Source organism: Geotrypetes seraphini, chromosome 2, assembly GCF_902459505.1.
Source record: "Geotrypetes seraphini chromosome 2, aGeoSer1.1, whole genome shotgun sequence".
Taxonomy (NCBI): Eukaryota; Metazoa; Chordata; class Amphibia; order Gymnophiona; family Dermophiidae; genus Geotrypetes; species Geotrypetes seraphini.
In genome coordinates, this window is record NC_047085.1 from 431301156 (window position 1) to 431320225 (window position 19070).

Here is a 19070-nt window from a genome sequence, read left to right on the forward strand (position 1 = left end):
AAGATGTTTATTTTGTTGCTTTAGAATAAAGTAGTATTGTAGATGTGTTGATAAACATTTATAAACAGAAAATGGAAATAAGGTAATCTTTTTATTGAACTAATTTTAATACATTTTTAAACTAACTTTTGGAGAACAAAATCCCTTCCTCAGGCAGCGGTGTACCAAGGGGAGGGGGGTGAGCAGGTCAGGCCGCCCCTGGAAGTGGGGCAGGCCGCCCCTGGGTGCAGCTCCTAGGGGGTACTCCAATCCTTTTATATTGGGGGGGGGGGGGGGGAAGGAACAGTTAAAAAATGATCAGCCCCAGGTGTCACAAACTCTAGGTATGCCACTGATCCTAAGGTTCAGGACTACTAGGCATACTGCACTAGAAATGTTAATAACAACACCTATTAATCAAAAATACAGCTGTTCGGTTGTTAGTGGAATAAGACATCTACTGACCACATCTTTCCATCCTAGTTGTCCTCCATTGGTTGTTGGTGGAGTTCCATATTAGATTTATGATTTTTGTTTGATTTTTTAGGCTCTATCTTCATGGGCCTTTCTATTTAGGATTGTAATTGGAGCCTTATATACTAGCAAGAAGACTTAGCTCTTCTGAGCAGTTGTTTTTAACGGTCTCAAGTGGTGTATGATTGCTGTGTATGATTAAGAAAGCTTTTGTGGTCCAAGGCCCTTGACTTTGGAATTCATTCTAGTGAAGCTGCAACAAAAAGGGCCTATCCTACCTTTCAAAAGAAAATTAAGGCATAGTTGTTTGGAGAATGGATTAAGTACATTATGACAGCAGATTGTATGACTGTTGGGAGTACGGGTAAGCTTTTGAGAGGGGGGAGTAACTTGCCTTGAGCTTTTTTGGTAAGCCAGGCTTCACAAATATTGCACAAATATTGTAAATACATAACATACTAATAATCTGACAGCAGGTTTATTGTTGCAAACAATAAAACAAACATTAAACTTTGTAAGTTCACTGGAAAACGACAAGGTATAAAATCTGAAAAATACTTTTGTGATTTATGGATAAAGCAAAATAAGCATTTATTTATCTAGCTTCCTAAGAGTATGATATGGTCTGTACACTGATGTATATTTATTATTAGTAAACATTTCTAATCTACTAAATTGATCAATAATTGTTCTCAGTAGAGTACCCCAAGCGCATCCAAAATAACACACAGATTTAAATATCCACAAACTGAAAAATAAAAGGGGAAACAAAAATATTACATTAAAACAAAAGAATAAAAAATTACATCTGTGCAAGAATATAAATACTGCTCAGTTATCCTCAATTATTACATTTTTCTGTAAAGTTTTGAGACCTATTCTATGCACTGTCCGCTTTTTAGATCATTTACAGTTTTATTAAATGATACATTAAATTCCCAATAATTTAAAAGAATATTTTACATAAATAATATTCTAGCCACAAATAATAATTATTACATCAACTTGAATTCAGCTGGAAATGTTCTTTTATCCAATCCACAGATTTTCTGCCTTCATTCCTAGCCTTTTCTGAATTAGAGAGACGTATAACATTAAACATCATCTCATCTCAGCAGAAGAGTGATGAGTTTTGCCACAATATGAACATTGAGGCTGTTTCCGAGAAGCCGGTAGCACTGTTTCACTGTTGTCTTATCTGGAAAGCCTGAAAGAGAGCAGACCCAACAGAAAATTATCATGCACTTAGCACATGACTTCAGGCTACAGTTTTTGCCAGCATGGATTAGTGTTACTTTGCAGTGCCATGACCTAGTTTTGCAGATACAAATAAAGAAAATATAAAGGCATTAGGCTCGTATAGAATATTAATGCTTTTAAAAGCAGTGGGCTCAAGAGATCGCTAAATATGTGGTCAGCTATTGTAGTTCTGGTGTGTCAGCAATTTGGGATTTATGAGACTGTTCTTGCAATAATATACTTAGAATCCTTTATCGTTCCACAGGTTCCTTTGCCAGCTCTTTTAACTACAGTAGACTAATAAATGACCTTGCAGGAAAGCAGATAAAGTGAGTTTTATATAAAAAGGCCAGTGGGGTTACACTTAGCTACATACAAGTGTGGTCATGTCAGATAACAGTAGAAGATCCCAAACGTTTTTGCTCATCTTATTTCTAAATATGCTTCATCCCATGATGCACTGGTAGTGTTGTATTAACCTCCTGTGTTTTGGCTCTCAAGGAAAGTCAGATATTCTGGGTACTGACCAAGATTTCAAAATTATGAAAATCAAAAAGCAACTTTCACCCTCTAAAATCTTTTAAGCAGCTCAAACAATTTATTGGAACCTCAAATTTACATAGAATAGAACATGACATTCATGCTATCTATAATAGAAAGGAGAAGCAATACAAATCAAAATATTTTTTTAAATAGGTTTTTTTTTAATTTAGATTTTTAATTTAAATATTAAAAATTTTTGTAAAACATCACAATACTAAGGGCCTCTTCTATCAAACTGCGCTAGCAGTTTTTAGCGCAGAGAGCCGCTCTGAATGACCCCACGCTGCTCCTGACGCTCATAAGAACTCTATGAACGTTGGGAGCAGACCGGGCTATTCAGTGCGGCTCACCGTGCTACAAACTGCTACTGCAGTTTGATAGAAGAGGCCCTAAATTTAAGCAGGCATTAACCCGAGTCAGAGCAAGAAAAGATCACTAATATGAGAAACACCCTAACTACGAATAAGACACTGTCTATTATTTTTGGGCCCAAAAAAGGCACTAGGTCTTATTTTCGAGTAGGTCTTATTTTTTTCGTGTACAATGATCATCTCTCCCTTCCTCTCCTCCACCCCAATTCTTCCTATTTCCTTTCTCTCCTCCACATGTGCAGCATCTTTCCTCCCCTCTCATCCATCCCCTTGGCAGTATCTTTCTATCCCTCCTTCCCATCTCCCTGTGCAGCAGAATCCATACAGCTTCTATCTCTCCCCTTGTGCAGCAGAACCCTTGCAGCTTCTATCCCTCCCTTCCTCCCATCCCCCTGTGCAGCATCTTTCTATCCCTCCTGCCACCGCTGCACACCCTGCATCCCCCATGCTGACCCTTTCATCTCTCCCTCCCATCCGAACCCTGTCCGTGAGCCAAAATACCTGGAAACAAACGGCAGTGTCGGCAGCACAGGCTGCATCGCAGCCTGCCCTTCTCACATCTAAGCGTTCCTCTGCCGCATCACTGATGATGTCATCATCAACGCAGCACCTAACGGCTGGGCATGAGAAGGGCAGGCCGCGATGCAGCCTGTGCTACTGACGTTGCCATTTGTTACCAGGTATTTCGGTCTTGCGGTCTGGGTTCGGATGGGAGGGAGAGATGGAAGGGTTGGGGGAGGGGGAGGGGGCAGGGGAAGCGCTGCTGCCAGTGACTAGGTCTTATTTTTGGGGGAACACGGTTAACAGGTACAAAAATGCAACCTGAGAACCTGATATAGATTCCCACAGCTGCTACTTGTGACCCTGAACAAGTCACTCCAGGTGCAAAGCTCAGATTGTAGGCTCACTAGGGACAGAGAAAGTACCTATATATAATAAATATAAACCACTTTGGATGTACCACCACCCCAAGCTTTATTTCCTCATCACACAAAGACCACATGTACATACTAAACAGAATCTGTGATAAAACCGAAACCTGTGGTAGTCCACAATTTAGGAGCCATGGATCAGAGTACTTTTGGCTCAATACCATGTGGTGTTTTTTTAAATTCGAAAACACAAGGAAACCCAATCATTTCTTTCTGAAGCCTAACTCCTACAACCTTTGAAGTAAAACCCAATGATGATGATGATTTATTTATTTTAGGTATTTATATACTGCCTATCAAGGTTATCTAAGCGTTTTACAATCAGGTACTCAAGCATTTTCCTTATCTGTCCCAGCAGGTTCACAATCTATCTAATGCACCTGGATTGAGTGACTTGCTCAAGGTTACAAGGAGCAGTGCAGAGTTTGAGGCTGTAGCTCTAACCACTAGGCTACTCCTTCTACTATGTCAAAGGCTAATTTTTTTTATTTATGATTTGAAATACTACCATTCAAACAATACAAAATGCTTGGCAACAGCTAAATTGGTATAAATAAGGATTTTCTTTCATACGTACTAAATTCTGGTGGGAACCCATGAAGCTTGGCTATTTCTTTAGGAGTAAAGTAACGCAGCTTTAGTGTTGACAGCCTTTTAAGTTTCTCTTCTTCTGATAATGTCTCCAGTGACTTAAACACAGACTCTATCTGTAAAGAAAGATCATTTTCTCAATAGGTAACTTGTGAGTTGTTTTTATCAGTATTAACTATGGGGTAGACCCCTGGATTTCTGCCAGCCTCATCCTAGTGCATTATGGGACCTGCAACAATGATTTCAATGGATAGACTCATGAATTACAAATACTATACTGCTTTGGTATGTAATTTTAAAACCAGGATTGGCCAAAAAGTCTCCCTTCTGGAATGGGTAACCTTATCACCTAGGTGCCTAATTTTCTTTACAAAATACAGTGGTACCTCAGTTTATGAGTGCACTGGTTTGCGAGTGTTTTGCAAAACGAGCAAAACATTTGCAAAATCGGTGCCTCGGAAACCAAGCATGGCTCGATTTACGAGCGCCCACCCTGCAATCCGGCACCCCCCCCCTCCCGACGCGATCCGGCACCGCCCTGCCACGATCCAGCACCCCTCTGACGTGATTGGGCATCCCCCTGCCAAGATCTGACACCCCCCCCCCGACATGATTGGGCACCCCTGCCATGATCCGGCCCCCCCGCCATGATCCAACACCCCCCGACACGATTGGGCACCCCCCACCGCTTCTTACCCTTATCTGGGCACCCCGAAGATCGGCCTCCTCGTCTGCTGGGCCTTGAGCATCTGCGCATACTCAAGGCCTGCGAATTCACGTGCCGGATTGCGGGGAGAGGGGGGCAGAACGTGAACTCGCAGGCCTTGAGCATGCGCAGATGCTCAAGGCCCAGCAGACGAGGAGGCCGATCTTCGGGGTGCCCAGATGAGGGTACGAAGCGGCGGGGGGGTGCCCAATCGTGTCGGGGGGGGTGTCGGATCGTGGCGGAGGGGTGCTCAATCGTGTCGGGGGGGTGTCGGATCATGGCGGGATGCCCAATTGCGTCGGGGGGGGTGCTGGATCGAGGCAGGGGGATGCCCAATCGCGTTGGGGGCGGGGGGTGCCGGATCACAGGGGGGGCCTTCGAAGGGAGCAAAGACGGTTCTCGGGGGGGGGGGGGGGAATGCATCAAAGCGAGTTTCCATTATTTCCTATGGGGAAACTCGCTTTGATAAACGAGCATTTTGGATTACGAGCATGCTCCTGGAACGGATTATGCTCGTAATCCAAGGTACCACTGTACTAGTGCAAGCCACCTTACATGTAAATGCCTACCTGCAAAGTACATGCCCTCACATCTTGGTACATCCTTACAGAATACCACATAGCCAAAAAAAACGATCATTTGCATTGATGTGTGTCCATATAGGTGCGTAAATGACTAGAATACTGAAACTTACGCATTTTCTTGCCACTTAAAAATAGGCGGCTCCTTTAGTCCTTATAGCATTACCCCCTCATGGGCCAGACTCACAGCCTCCAAAAAGGAGAATGCTGATTGCTATCTGAAAGCTGAGGAAACCTTCCTCACCAATTTTTATATTCTGACATAAATTCAATGTGACACTAATCTATGGGATTTATATGATAAAACAAGCTTCAAATTTGGGAGAAAGTAGAAATCCACATACTACATATTAAAAATAAAAACAATGTGCTCTTTTGTTATCCATAGCTCAAACTGACTTATGTCAAGGTACTCAACCCTAAAGCCAAAATAATAGGAATAAATATTGCCTTTCATGAGGGGCAATCAGCCTTGAACTCGTTCTATAGAAACCAGCATTCCAAACTTAAATGGTGGCACATGTTATTGGCCTGTGATGAAAGTTTAGTAATGAACACATTCTTATCTGAAATAAACCCACAGGAAGGAATCACTTAGCCATGAAAGGAAAAGACAAAAAAGACTTGTCTGACAAATGGTCTAGTACTAATTAAATATTTCATGACTTGTTCATTACAAGGAAGCACTAATTACATCAGCCAATCATTCTGTGATCTGAAGCAAAAATACAAAACTCACAAGGTGTGTACTACAGTTATCACACAGTACAACAATTAAAATAAGTACAAATCAGCCCTTTGCAAATATGACTTTAAAAATTGGGGATTTTATACTAAAGCTAAAATACATTTTTAAGAGCAATGTTGGTTCAGTTGCTGCATCTGTTATTATTATGTGGTACACCAATTACTGTGAACTGCGGGTCTTCCTATTTTCAATCCACATATTTTCATTTTTAATACATTCTTATTTGGATAGTGTGATGTCACAGGAAAAGACTGGTGTTCACTGCTGGTTGCTGTCAAAATGAATAACACACACACAGGAAAAACAGCAGCATGAATATCTCATCATAATCTGCGCTAAAAACTCTCCAGGCTTTGTTCAATAGTTGTGTTATAAGGTTCAGTACAGTGTCATTCATTTTGTTAAGACCTGTAGCAGTGACAAGCAATATTATCATTTCCAAAAATATATGCTAGCTCCACTGGAATAATGCTATTATATCCCCTGTCTCCTAAGCAAATGAATCCTTTTAGCTGAAACCTCATCGCTGAAGGCAAGCAACAACATATAACGCTAGAACATGTCTGGTCAGCTATTTGGATGAAAGTTGAGCGAGACTGTGTAGATAATATCCCCCTAATTCTATATATGTATAGCACTAAAAACTGCATGCCCAAATTGTGTGTGTAATTTATTTGCTTACTATAACAATTAGCATTGATAACTGGGTGCTAATTAGCAACAATTAGAATTTACGTATGCATCTTGTTAGATGCTATTCAATAAAGATGTGTGTAAAAAAATTCTTACATACAGATCTGAAAAGGTGGAATGGCCATGGGTGGGTCATGGATATTCCAAAAATTTGCAAGCACTGTTACACAATACGCTTGATCCATGCCTGATTTAGAGGCAAGGATTTGCACCAGAGTTCAGTTGTTATAAATCCTCATGCCTAAAAGTTTTAGGTGCGGATCCTGGTCCTAAGCGCTTTTCTGTAAGCAGCACCCAACTCAGAATACTGTTTATAAAATAGTTCTTAGTGCTCTTTTTTTTTGTGCCATTTATAGAATTTGGTCTCCTATGTCATCATCAGTTATTCCAGAAAGCACAGTTACTTACTGTATCCAGGGACAGCAGGCAGATATTCTCAACATATGTGTGACGTCATCCACGGAGCCCTGATGCGGACAGCTTCACAAGCAGACTTGATTGAAGAACTTTTAGAAAGTTTGCGACTGCTGCACTGTGCGTTGGCGAGTGCCTTCCTGCTAAGAAGCCAATCGGGGGAGGTGGGTGGGTCGTGAGAATATCTGCCTGATGTCCCTGGATAACACCTGTTACGGTAAGTAACTGTGCTTTATCCTAGGACAAGCAGGCAGCATATTCTCAACATATGGGTGACCTCCAAGCTAACCAGAATGGGATGGTGATAGTGTTGGCAATTTAAGAGAATAAATTTTGTAATACTTCCTGGCCAAAGTGGCCATCCCATCTGGAAAAAGAATCCAGACAATAATGAGAGGTGAAGGTATGAACCGAGGACCAAGTGGCAGCTTTGCAGATTTCCTCAATAGGAGTAGATCTAAGGAAATCTACAGATGCCGCCATGACTCTAACTTTATGGGCTGCGACTCGACCCTCTAGATGCAGTCCAGCCTGAGCATAGCAGAAAGTGATGCAAGCTGCCAACCAGTAGGAGATGGTACGCTTGGAAACTGGATGTCCCAACTTCTTTGGATCAAAGAAGACAAAAAGTTAAGAAGATTTCGGTGGCTTAGTTCTTTGCAAGTAGAAAGCCAAAGCACGCTTACAGTCCAGAGTATGAAGAGCTGTTTCTCCAGGATGAGAATGAGGCTTTGGAAAAAACACTGGAAAAACAATGGATTGATTGATATGAAATTCTGAAACAATCTTAGGTAAGAATTTAGGATGAGTACGGAGGACCACCTTGTCATGATGGAATACTGTGAAAGCTATTAAAGCTTGTAGCTCACTGACTCTTTGAAAGCAATGAGAAAAACCACTTTCCAAGTGAGATATTTCAGATGAGCCGTAGACATTGGTTCAAATGGAGCTTCATCAACTGAGCAAGAACAACACTGAGATCCCAAACCACTGGAGGTGGTTTGAGAGGTGGCTTGACATTAAAAAGTCCTTTCATGAATCTGGAAACCAAAGGATGAACAGAGAGTGGTTTCTCTTCCATAGGCTGATGGAAAGCAGCAATTGCACTGAGATAGACTCGAATGGATGTTGATTTGAGGCCTGATTGAGATAAATGGAACAGGTAATCCAAAACTGAAGACAAAGAGGTAGATTGAGGCTCCTTGTGATGAATGGTACACCAAGCAGAAAATCTAGTCCATTTCTAACTGTAGCATTGTCTAGTGGTAGGCTTCCTAGAAGCCTCTAAAATGTCCTGTACAGATTGAGAAAACTGTAGAGTGGCAGTTAGGTTGAGAGGTACCAAGCTGTCAGGTGTAGAGACTGCAGGTTGGGATGAAGCAGAGACTCCTGACTCTGTGTAAGCAGAGACGGAAAACCTGATAGAAGGAATGGCTCCCTGCTGCTGAGTTAAAGTAGAAGGGAGAACCAAGGTTGCCTGGGCCACTGAGGAGCTATCAGAATCATGGTGGCATGTTCGTGTTTGAGTTTGACGAGTGTCTTGAGAATGAGAGGAAATGGAGGAAATGCATACAGAAACTGAGGCAGTTTGTTGTTGTGGGGAGATGCAAAGAGATCTATTTGAGGAGTCCACCACTGAGAAAAAATGTGATGGAGAGGCAATGAATTGAGTGTCCATTTGTGAAGTTGCAATTTGTCTGCAAGACAGTTTTTCTCTCCTTGATTGTAGACCGCTTTTAGAAAGGTGTTGTGAAGAATTGCCCAATTCCAAACCTTCTGAGCTTCCTGGCAAAGAGGAAGAGATCCTGTTCCTCCTTGTTTGTTGACATAGTGCATAGCAACTTGATTATCTGTACGAATGAGGACTACTTGATCATGAAGAAGATACTGAAAAGCTTTTAGAACATTGAAGATCGCTCTGAGTTCCAACAGATTTATGCGACACCGATGGTCTGTGCCGGACCAATGGCCTTGAGTACGGAAACCATCGAGATGAGCCCCCCCCCCAGCGTAGGTCGAAGAATCTGTCGTGAGAACCTTCTGATGAGGGGGCGTCTGAAACAGTAAACCTCTGGATAAATTGGAAGAGAGCATCCACCAGTGGAGAGACTGTTCAATGAAGGAGTCACTAATGTGCTGAGAGAGTGGGTCGAAAGCCTGCGCCCACTGAGATGCCAGGGTCCACTGAAGAATTCTGAGGTGAAGTCTGGCAAAAGGAGTCACGTGAACTGTAGAGGCCATGTGACCTAGCAGAACCATCATGTGCCTCGCTAAGAGTGAAGTTAGGGATGATACTTTTTGACAAAGTTGAATGAAAGCATCCTGATGTTTTTGAGGAAGGAATGCTCCGAGTTGCCCAGTGTCCAGTACAGCTCCAATGAACTGTAGATTCTGAGAGGGCTGTAGCTGAGATTTGGGAATGTTGGAGGAACCAAATAGTCTGTTGGGTCGCTACAATAACCTCCTGAGATGATGAATCTTTGATGAGCCAATCGTCCAGATATGGAAAAACCTGAAGACCATAGCTGCACAGAGCTGCTGCTACTACCACTAGGTACTTGGTGAAAACTCTGGAAGATGATGCCAGGCCGAAGGGTAGCACTCTGTATTGAAAATGATGATTTCCCACCCGAAATCTGAGAAACTTGCGAGAGGCTGGGTGAATGGGAATGTGAGTGTAAGCCTCTTTGAGATCCAGAGAGCATAACCAATCATTGTGATCTAGAAGGAGATACAAGGATACTAGAGACAGCATCCAAAATTTTTCTCTGAGCTCCGAGATCCAGGATAGGTCGCAGATCTCCTGTCTTCTTCGGGACAAGGAAGTAACGGGAGTAAAACCCCATGCTCTGCTGTTCCAGAGGAACTTTCTCAAAGGCATGGAGATGAAGCAGAGCTTGAGCTTCCTGAAGAAGAAGGTTGGTCTGGGACGGATTTGAAGGATACTCTCTTGGGGAAAGATCTGGTGGATCCTGGATGAAGTGAAGAGTGTAACCTTCCCTGATGTTAGCGAGGACCCAGAGATTGGATGTAATGACCTCCCATCATTGGTAAAAATGATGGAGACGACCAACAATGAGGAGGAGAGGACAGAGGCAGAACGACTGAGGTTATGCCCTGTCTTAGATGGTCAAAATGACTGAGAGGCCTTGGGTGCAGCAGGAGTCTGAGGTTTTTGCTGCCATTGCTGTTGCTGCTGTTGTTTCTTAGGAGGTGGCCTTGAATAAGGTGCTGACCTTTGAGAATAATGCCTCTGGTAAGATGGGGTAGGCCTATAACCCTTAGCAGTGGAAGGCTTTGGCCTGACTATGGAGACAAACGACTTCTCATGCTCAGATAAGCATTTTGTAGCTGCCTTAATAGAGTCATCGAACAACTCATTGCCCTGGCAAGGGATATTGGCCAGGCGATCGTGTAGATTCGGGTCCATGTACACGGTGCGGAGCCAGGCAAGACGGAGCATCGCTACCAAGAACGCTGTGACTCTAGAGGACATTTCAAACGCATCACATGCAGCTTGAACCATATGAATGCAACGTTGACCCAGAATTTGATGCATGTGCTGAAACTCTGGAAGTCGATGTTGAGGGAGATACTTGAAAAAAATTAGGCATGGAGTTGACCAAATGCTTCAGATAAAGTTATAGTTCAAAATGTGGATTGTCATCATCGAATTTTGATACAACAGATAGCCAAACTTGTCCATAGTTCTTCCCTCTCGACCAGAAGGGACTGTGGCATAAACTTTTGCAGGATTAGATCTTTTCAAAGAGGATTCAATGAGAAGAGATTGATGTGAGAGTTGAGACTTCTCAAATCCTTTAAAAGGAACCATCCTATATCAAGATTCCATCTTTGCTAGCACAGAAGGAACGGAATATGGTGTATCACGATTTCTTTTGAAAGTTTGAGAAAGAATGCCATTCATGGGCAATTTGAGAAACTCCCTAGGAGGATGACATATACCCAATTCTTCAAAATACTCCTTAGAGTATTTTGAGTCAGATTCCAAAGTAATGTTAAGATCTTTATTCATTTGGGATAGAAATTTGGTAAAGGACCCCAGATCTGAAGAGGTACGTCCTCGTTGAGGAGAAGGTGTATGAGAACCCTTCGAGGTACCTTTCACAGCAGAGAACAAAGATGCAGACAAATGTTCACTTCTGGAAGAAAACCTCGCAGGAGAACTCGACTGACAAGAATGGTGAGTCTCCACAACAGATCTCCTTGACAAAGGAGTTGGTGGTCTCGAAGAGTCTCGATGCTTCGATAAACAAGGCCTGTCTCGCGACAAGGAACTGGGCCTCGATGAATCCCTCGACAAATGATGTGGTGAAGAGCTATGCCTCGAATCACGGTCCCATTATCGAGATGAATCCAGCCTCGAAGAGGAATGTCGAGGTGTCCTCACCCTGTGCTTCAAAGAAGGTAATGCATTATGTTAAGAGGTAGGACTGGAAGTCGGAGATCGATGTTGAGACACTAATAAGGACTCAGCTCCTTGTACAGAGCTATCTTGAGGCACTTGAAAAGGACTCAACTCCTTGCATAGAGTGTGTAGATTGATCTTGAAGCACTCTCAAGGACTCGACTCCTTGAATAGAGTGGCTAGGTTGAGCTCGAGGCACTCTCAAGGACTTGACTCCTTGTAATACTGCTGAGTGCTCAGGCTAGACTGCAGGAAGTAGGGTCGAAGCAGGAGTCAATTTGGCAAGCATGTTACCAAACTCCTGATGCAGAATAGTTTCCAACATATTCTGCAAAGCCAGCACCGAGACCACTGGATCTGGTACAATTGATGTGTTTATGGACTCTGAGGAAGACGACCTCGAGGAAGTGTGTTGCCTCGATTTTGAGACATGTTTCCTGGATAGCCTCGGACCCACCTGATGGAGACACTGAGGATAATGGCGCCTCAGGAGACGATTTAGTTGATTTTCCCGAAGACAAAGACTTTGAGGAAGGTTGGAACAAGGTCGAGGTTGAAGGTTTTGGCCCCGTAGAAGACTCTGTTGGAGTCGAGGTCGGGGCCAGAATTGGGGTCAAGGCCTTAGGTAAAGGCCGATCCATTCCCCCGAATATTTTTTCAATCTGAACTCGACGACATTTAAGGGCTCGATTTTGAAGTGTAGCACAGCGAGCGCATGACTCCGGACAATGATCAGGTCCTAAACAATGTACACACCACTTGTGTGTGTCAGTGATGGAGATCGCGCGTTGATACCGGCTACACTTCTTGAACCCTGTAACTGGCCAGGACATGGAATGAAACACGGCTGCGGCTAAATCGAAGCCCGCAGGCTGAGACCACGGAGGATGCCCCGCCGTGACATGAACAAAAAAACAAACAAAACTCTCTCTCTTTTTTTTTTTAACTAACACGCAGGTAAACACAGCGACCCTCTAAAGAAAAATACACGAGCTGCGGTGAGAGAAGACATGAGTAGAAATCTTGCAGAACCTTGAAACGAGTGCTTCTCAGCTCTGCGGAAAACTTAGAACTGAGGAGACGTGCACCCTACCTCGGGTGGGAAGGCACTGGCGCATGCGCAGTATGGCAGTCACAAACTTTCTAAAAGTTCTTCAAGCTTGTGAAGTTGTTCGCATCAGGGCTCCGTGGATGAAGTTACCCATATGTTGAGAATATGTTGCCTGCTTGTCCTGGGATAACTCAGGGAACCAGAGGTGGGAAGAAATTGAGGAACAAGAAGGGACCTTTGCAAAATAAGAAAAGAAAATGAAGACATAGAACTGTAGGGAAATGGAATAGGCAAGAACAAAACTGTAAAATAGAAGGCCCCTGGATAGTGAGAGAGTGGAAGAACATATAAGAGTGAAAAGAAAGTTGACTAGAAAAATGAGACATTAGAAAGAGGAAATAAAGGAAAACAGGTGGAAGAGCTAGAATAAGAATGGCATAGCTGTGAAGGGAAATGAGAGAGGAAAATAAGATTGTTCAGGCTCAGATGGGCTTTAGGCAGTTTGAAGAAAAGATTTAGAAAACAGAAACAAAAGAGCATGAATGAAACCAATAGATACAACCAAGATAAAAGGTAATGAGCTAAATGATAATATCACTTTAACTAAGACCTCAACATCTTTTGCAGACAGCAGTACAGATCCTGTTCCTTCCACATAATGTCCATACCTAAAAAAAAAACCCACACCATTAAAAAGGTAAAACAAGTAATCTGCAGAAAACAAATAACATCCTTAATGATTTCCCAGTAGTATCAACATATATAACATGCTAGGAAGACAGCCATTGACTGTGGAGACATTTCACACATCTAGCTGCCCATGTTTTGCTAATACAACGTCATTTGCTAATACAACGTAATTCAGGTCATTAGAAAGAAGTTAAATGTCAATCTGAGACTGCCATTTATTAGCTCCATCCTACACTAAGGAGGCAATTTTATAACCAACTTTAGCATGTAGAAGAGCATTCAAGCTGGCATTTATTGAACTGCTCAAAGGTATATTTATATGCCTATTTTATGTAATCCATGTGTAAGTAGTTTCTTGTGGAGAATGGACTGGCAGGCACGCACCTCAATATTTTATAAAATGTACATGCAAATTAACTTCTTTGGTGATACACATGAATGCTATTCCTGCCTCAGAACACATATAATTTTGTGCAGTTTAGGGGAAAGCTATTTTTAAAAGACACAAGGTATTGCTTTTATAACAAGAAATTCAAGTATCGCCTACTAGAACATGCCTTCTGTGGCAGACCATTCTATAATCGAGTGCTTATACTGTATAGGTCCGTTTTGACGCAATGATTGGTTGAGTAATACAAAGAGGGAGTGGGAACCTTGATAAAGCCCATCGAATTGCACGGGTGAAACATGTTGGTGCATGGTGAAACCCCCCCCCTGAACAACGTCTTACTAAAAGCTAAGTACTTTTAGTATTTACACTAAGTTATTTATTCAAAAGATTGAAATAGTGTATACTGGATCCAATGACGAGTGGGAGCGTAAAGCCCAGCACAATGAGAGAGTGAGTGCGTGGTGGCCCGCTGAGGACCAGTGAATATAAAGCTTTAAATAAACTACTGTTGAATGAAGTTTAGCATAGCTGTGAGATAACATCTTACAGTTGAGTTCGGTTTATTTGATATTTTCTTCATTCTAATATATCTCACCATATTATTGCCTCAGTCTACATTATACATTATACTGTATAGGTAACACATATTTCCCTGTGTGGGTTCTAATGAATTTTCTACATAAAAACATAAAAATAGCAATACTGGGTCAGCCCGATGGTCCATCTAGCGCAGCATCATTTTTCCAACAGTGGACAATCCAGGTCACAAGTACCTGGCAGAAACCAAGTGTAGAAACATTCCATGCTACTGATTCCAGGGCAAGCAGTGGCCTCCCTCATTGTTAAATCATAGTATATAGTACACATAACTTTCTTTGAAAATTACCCCATGGATTTATGTGCTTACATTTACACCTGCTGTTTGACACAGAAACAATTTCTGGGTTAATTTACATGCACATGTTCAAAAGCATGTATTAAAATGCAAACCACTCCCTATCCTGCCCCCAGGATCACCTCTATTCAGGTGTGTACAGGCTGCGCCTATACAATTTCATGTGAAAAACCCAAAGAACCTGAAACAGCCAGGAAACTACTCAGATGCTTATAAACTGCCTTTTACCATTTTTTCCTAAATAGGGAATACTCAACATTGGAAGAAAATCTGCCATGTCACTGGGGAGTGTGTGGCGCAGTTAGAGCTACAGCCTCAGTAACCTGAGTAGGGTTCAAATCTCATGCTGCTCCCTGTTACCCTGGGCAAGTCACTTAGGGCTAGATTCACTAAGCAAACCTATCATATACCGATCGGTTTGCGACCCGATTGTTCCCCAACCTGATTCACTAACCCTCCTCCCGACCTGATCAACACCTGATCCGATCAGTGCATGCAAATGAGGGAAATGGCATGCAAATTTTGTAAGGCAGCGATTCACTAAACAATTTATACTAAACCGATTGAGCTTGCCGATCAGAAAAGAAGCGACTGCTGAAGACCAGTCGCTTCTATCCTGGCCGACTCTCCTGCCCTTTAAAATCATGGGCTTGCGATGCTTTTTCCTTTTTTATATATTCAGCAAAATGCATTGCAAACTCATGATTTTAACCCGACTCTGATTGGCCAAAAATAAGGCCAATCAGGAACTTCCTTAGACTCCTCCCTAAGGAAGTCACTGACTGGCTGAGGCGCCCCAGGCCCCTCCCAAGGGAGGAATCTGAGGCACCTAAGCCAATCATGGCCTTAAGCCCCTCCCTGTGTTATCACATGATGCACCAGGGCATGGCCTAAGATCATGGGAGGCCTGAGGAGCAGGAAGGACTGGGCATCCCTCCTGCTCCCAACGGTTTTAAAAGTAGGAGGAGGAGGAGGGTGGGTACGGCCGGGAACCGGGAGGGGGCATCCCTCCTGCCATTTGTTTTTGGGGATGGGGGAAATAGTTTAGATGGCAGGAGGGAGTGGGAACCCTCCTGCCATAATTTTAAAAGCAGTGCACACAATTTGTTCAAGGAGGGAGGAGGAAGGGGCATTTGTCAGGAGAGGGGGGTGTTAATTTTTTTTTTTTTTTTTTTTAATCGGGCTGATATTTTGCATGTGTAAAACATGCAAAATATCTGCCCGATTAAAAAAAAAAATTTAAAAAGCCGGCAAAAGCCCTGACAGCATTGACAGGAGGCTGCTTCTTCTGTCACCACTTATATATCACTTAAAGTCTAAGTGGTTTATATTCAGGTACTCAAGCATTTTTCCCTGTCTGTCCTGGTGGGCTCACACTCTATCTAATGTACTTCTGGCAATGGGGGTATTAAGGGCTAGATTCACAAACCCCCCGATCCATGCCCAATTGCATGCAGGCCGATGAATTAACAAAATCCTGCATGCAAATGGGGACGATCGTTAACACGCAATCAACCAACTGAACGGGTCAGGGCTTTAGCGATCCGTTCAGTTGGTTGATTGCGTGTTAACGATCGTCCCCATTTGCATGCAGGATTTTGTTAATTCATCGGCCTGCATGCAGCAGTTATATGATTGTATTAAATGTATAACTGCTTTTAAAAAAATATGCACGAGTCTTATATGTATGGTACAGAGAGCAAAAGGAGGGGGGATGGGGAAGGCCATAAATACACTTATAGATTATTCCTCAAATTCTGTATATGGCACCTAAAGGTATGCAGAAAGCCAATGTACACGCACAACTTAATTGATTAATTGAGCTAATTGGCAACACCTTGCAATTGACGCTAATTGGGAATAATTAAAAGTTATGCGCACAACTCAGAAAGTGCAATTCTGTAAGTATGTGCCAGTTGCATTACACAAATTTGAAAAGGGGGCATAGCCAGGGCAGATCGGAATGGATCATGGGCATTCCTAAAAGTTAGGTGCATTGTTATAGAAAATGCCCGATGAATGCATACCTTAGGCACATGCATTTCGTCTGGTTTTAACCTAACTACCTGCTCCTAAGTTATGTGTTGCACATTGGTGCTAAGCGCGATTCTATAAATGGTATGTGCTCCCTGTAGAATCACACTAAATGCCATTCTAGTCGGTGCTGATTTTTTAGGTGTCATATATATAGAATATGATCCTATGTGTACAGACACAGATGTTTAGTTCCTAGACACCTCTGATGGTATGGATAACACGAAAAGGGATCTATGCGTTGGCCTACATTATGCTTACCCTTTGGTGAAGCATGTTGATCTCCTACTTGTGGGCTTTACAATATCTAATAGCAGTGCATAACGCAGTAAAGATTTTGGTGGGAGGAAATATTGACTGAGGTCCTCAGCATCATCGTCAAGAAAAACCTGCAACGCCTGAATAGAGAAATCATTTTCCTGGGTCCTTTTTCTTTCTGCTTCTTCTGGTGTTTCAAGTTTAAAAAGGAAAGGAACTTGTCCAGAGTTCTGTTTTGATGGCTTGCTCTTCATTTTTGTCTCTTCAGCAGGAACAGAAGGCCAGTTCATGGGAACACTGCACTCTTGTAAACACATGGCTTTGGGGTTTGGGAATTCTGTCAGTATCTATTGTTAAAAAAAAAAAAGAAGTACAATCAATCACCAGTACTATGTTAACTCTTCAGCACACTGATGGTCTGTAATTAACATACTTCTGTTTGTTAAAAAAAAATAATGCAAATTTTAGATAGTAGCTAGAATAAGAGCAGATTACGAAAATAGGATAGTGTCTATCAGATGCTCATGGACTTACACCTATTGCCTATTAAGCAAAGGATACAGTTTAAAAGTGGTAGTAGTTCAGACAAAATCCCTCCTCTTATTTGAGAAACAAGGTACAATGGTATGAGACTGAGTCACGGAAAACTGTTGAATGGTCCCACAAGTGCAGAGTTTAGGATGGAATAATGGCAAATCGAAAGCATTCTCGAAAGCATGCCAGATTCATGGAATAAACTTCTTTGGTTTAAAGAACCAAAGTTAATCTTCTGATTTTTTTGTAAGAAGTCTTAAGACTTTTTGTTTTTGATAGAGCAAGCCTGGTTATGGAATATGGTTCCAGTACTGGTAGAATTTAAGATCTTTAGGTCTTGGCAAATTATTTTACAGATGTGGTAGGATACATAGTTGTTCCTTGAGATGTAGTTACAAGATCAACAAAGGAAGAACTCTATGTTTTGTATGTTTTAAGACTCACAATCACACTTCTTTTTACCTCATATAATTTAAAATATTTTAAACCATATGTTTGGTGCATTATGGCATTATGCTAGGTCTCAAAAAAACAAAACAAATTATTACAACTGCTTGTTCTTTACATATTTTAAAGTATATGAATGAGGTACATTTAGGCCCTGATTCTGTATAGGACGCCCGGAAGAGGTGTCCTATACAGAATCGGGCCTACACTAACCCTGATTCTGTAACCGGCGTCCATGTTACAGACACTGGTTAGAGAATCGGGTTAGAGTAGAGGCGACCGCTACACTTATCGCGGCATGGGATAAGTATAGCGACTGCCTGTCTGATCGCCGGCAGGAGGGTGCCGAACCCCTACTGCCAGAAAGCCGCCCCCACCCCCCGAAACTGTAGATCACCGGCAGGAGGGTGCCAAACCCCTCCTGCCGGAACCCCCCACAAAACTCCCAATTCCCGGCAGGAGGGTGCCCAACCCCTCCTGCCGGAAAGCCGGACCCCCTCCGAACCCCCCATGCTAACGACCTCCCACCAATGACTCCCCTAACCTCCCCCCCAATTAACTTCCCCCCCAACTAACCTTTAAATGTTGGCTGGCTGGACGGGTCTTGCTGCCGTCCAGCCGATGGGCCCGCCCCTTCCCGGCCCAACCCCGCTAAGTCTAAGGCCTGATTGGCCCAGGCTCTAGAAGCCTGGACCAATCAGGCCTTAGGCATAGTGGGTCCGCCCATCCCCACTATCCCTAAGGAGATCCCTTGCCACGATAAGTATAGCGGCCGCGTCTACTTACAATGTAGGCCAGCATTTTGCTGGCCTACAATTTAAAAGTCTCTTCCTCTACTAGGGAGAAGTGTAGGGCCGCCTAGGCGTCTTGGCCCTTAGGCGAGCTTAGGCATCTTGCGGGCCTCCCTAGGCTCCCGGAGGCGCCTTCAATATAGGCGGCCTGCCTGGGAAGCATTTTTTAAAAAAACGTGCATCCCGATTGGCTGATTAGACAGCTGTAGGACGCCTACAGCTGCCTAAAATCGGGACGGCACTTTGTAGAATCAGGGCCTTAATGCCCAAAACCATGCA

The 19070-nt window shown here is 42.9% G+C and overlaps 1 protein-coding gene across 4 annotated transcripts in view; it reads right to left on the bottom strand.

The window, feature by feature from the left end:
* Positions 1–909: 909 nt before the first annotated feature.
* The window catches only part of TRDMT1 (tRNA aspartic acid methyltransferase 1), a 73402-nt gene continuing 55241 nt past the window's right edge, over positions 910–19070 (bottom strand). For all 4 annotated transcript variants that reach the window (XM_033931279.1, XM_033931277.1, XM_033931278.1 and 1 more), the window contains 4 exons: positions 17023–17366; positions 13362–13419; positions 4116–4245; positions 910–1660 (listed from right to left, as the gene is read on the bottom strand). In XM_033931279.1, coding sequence (XP_033787170.1) covers positions 1560–1660; positions 4116–4245; positions 13362–13419; positions 17023–17366 — 633 coding nt within the window. In that variant the 3' untranslated portion in view covers positions 910–1559. The remainder of the gene's footprint in view (positions 1661–4115; positions 4246–13361; positions 13420–17022; positions 17367–19070) is intronic.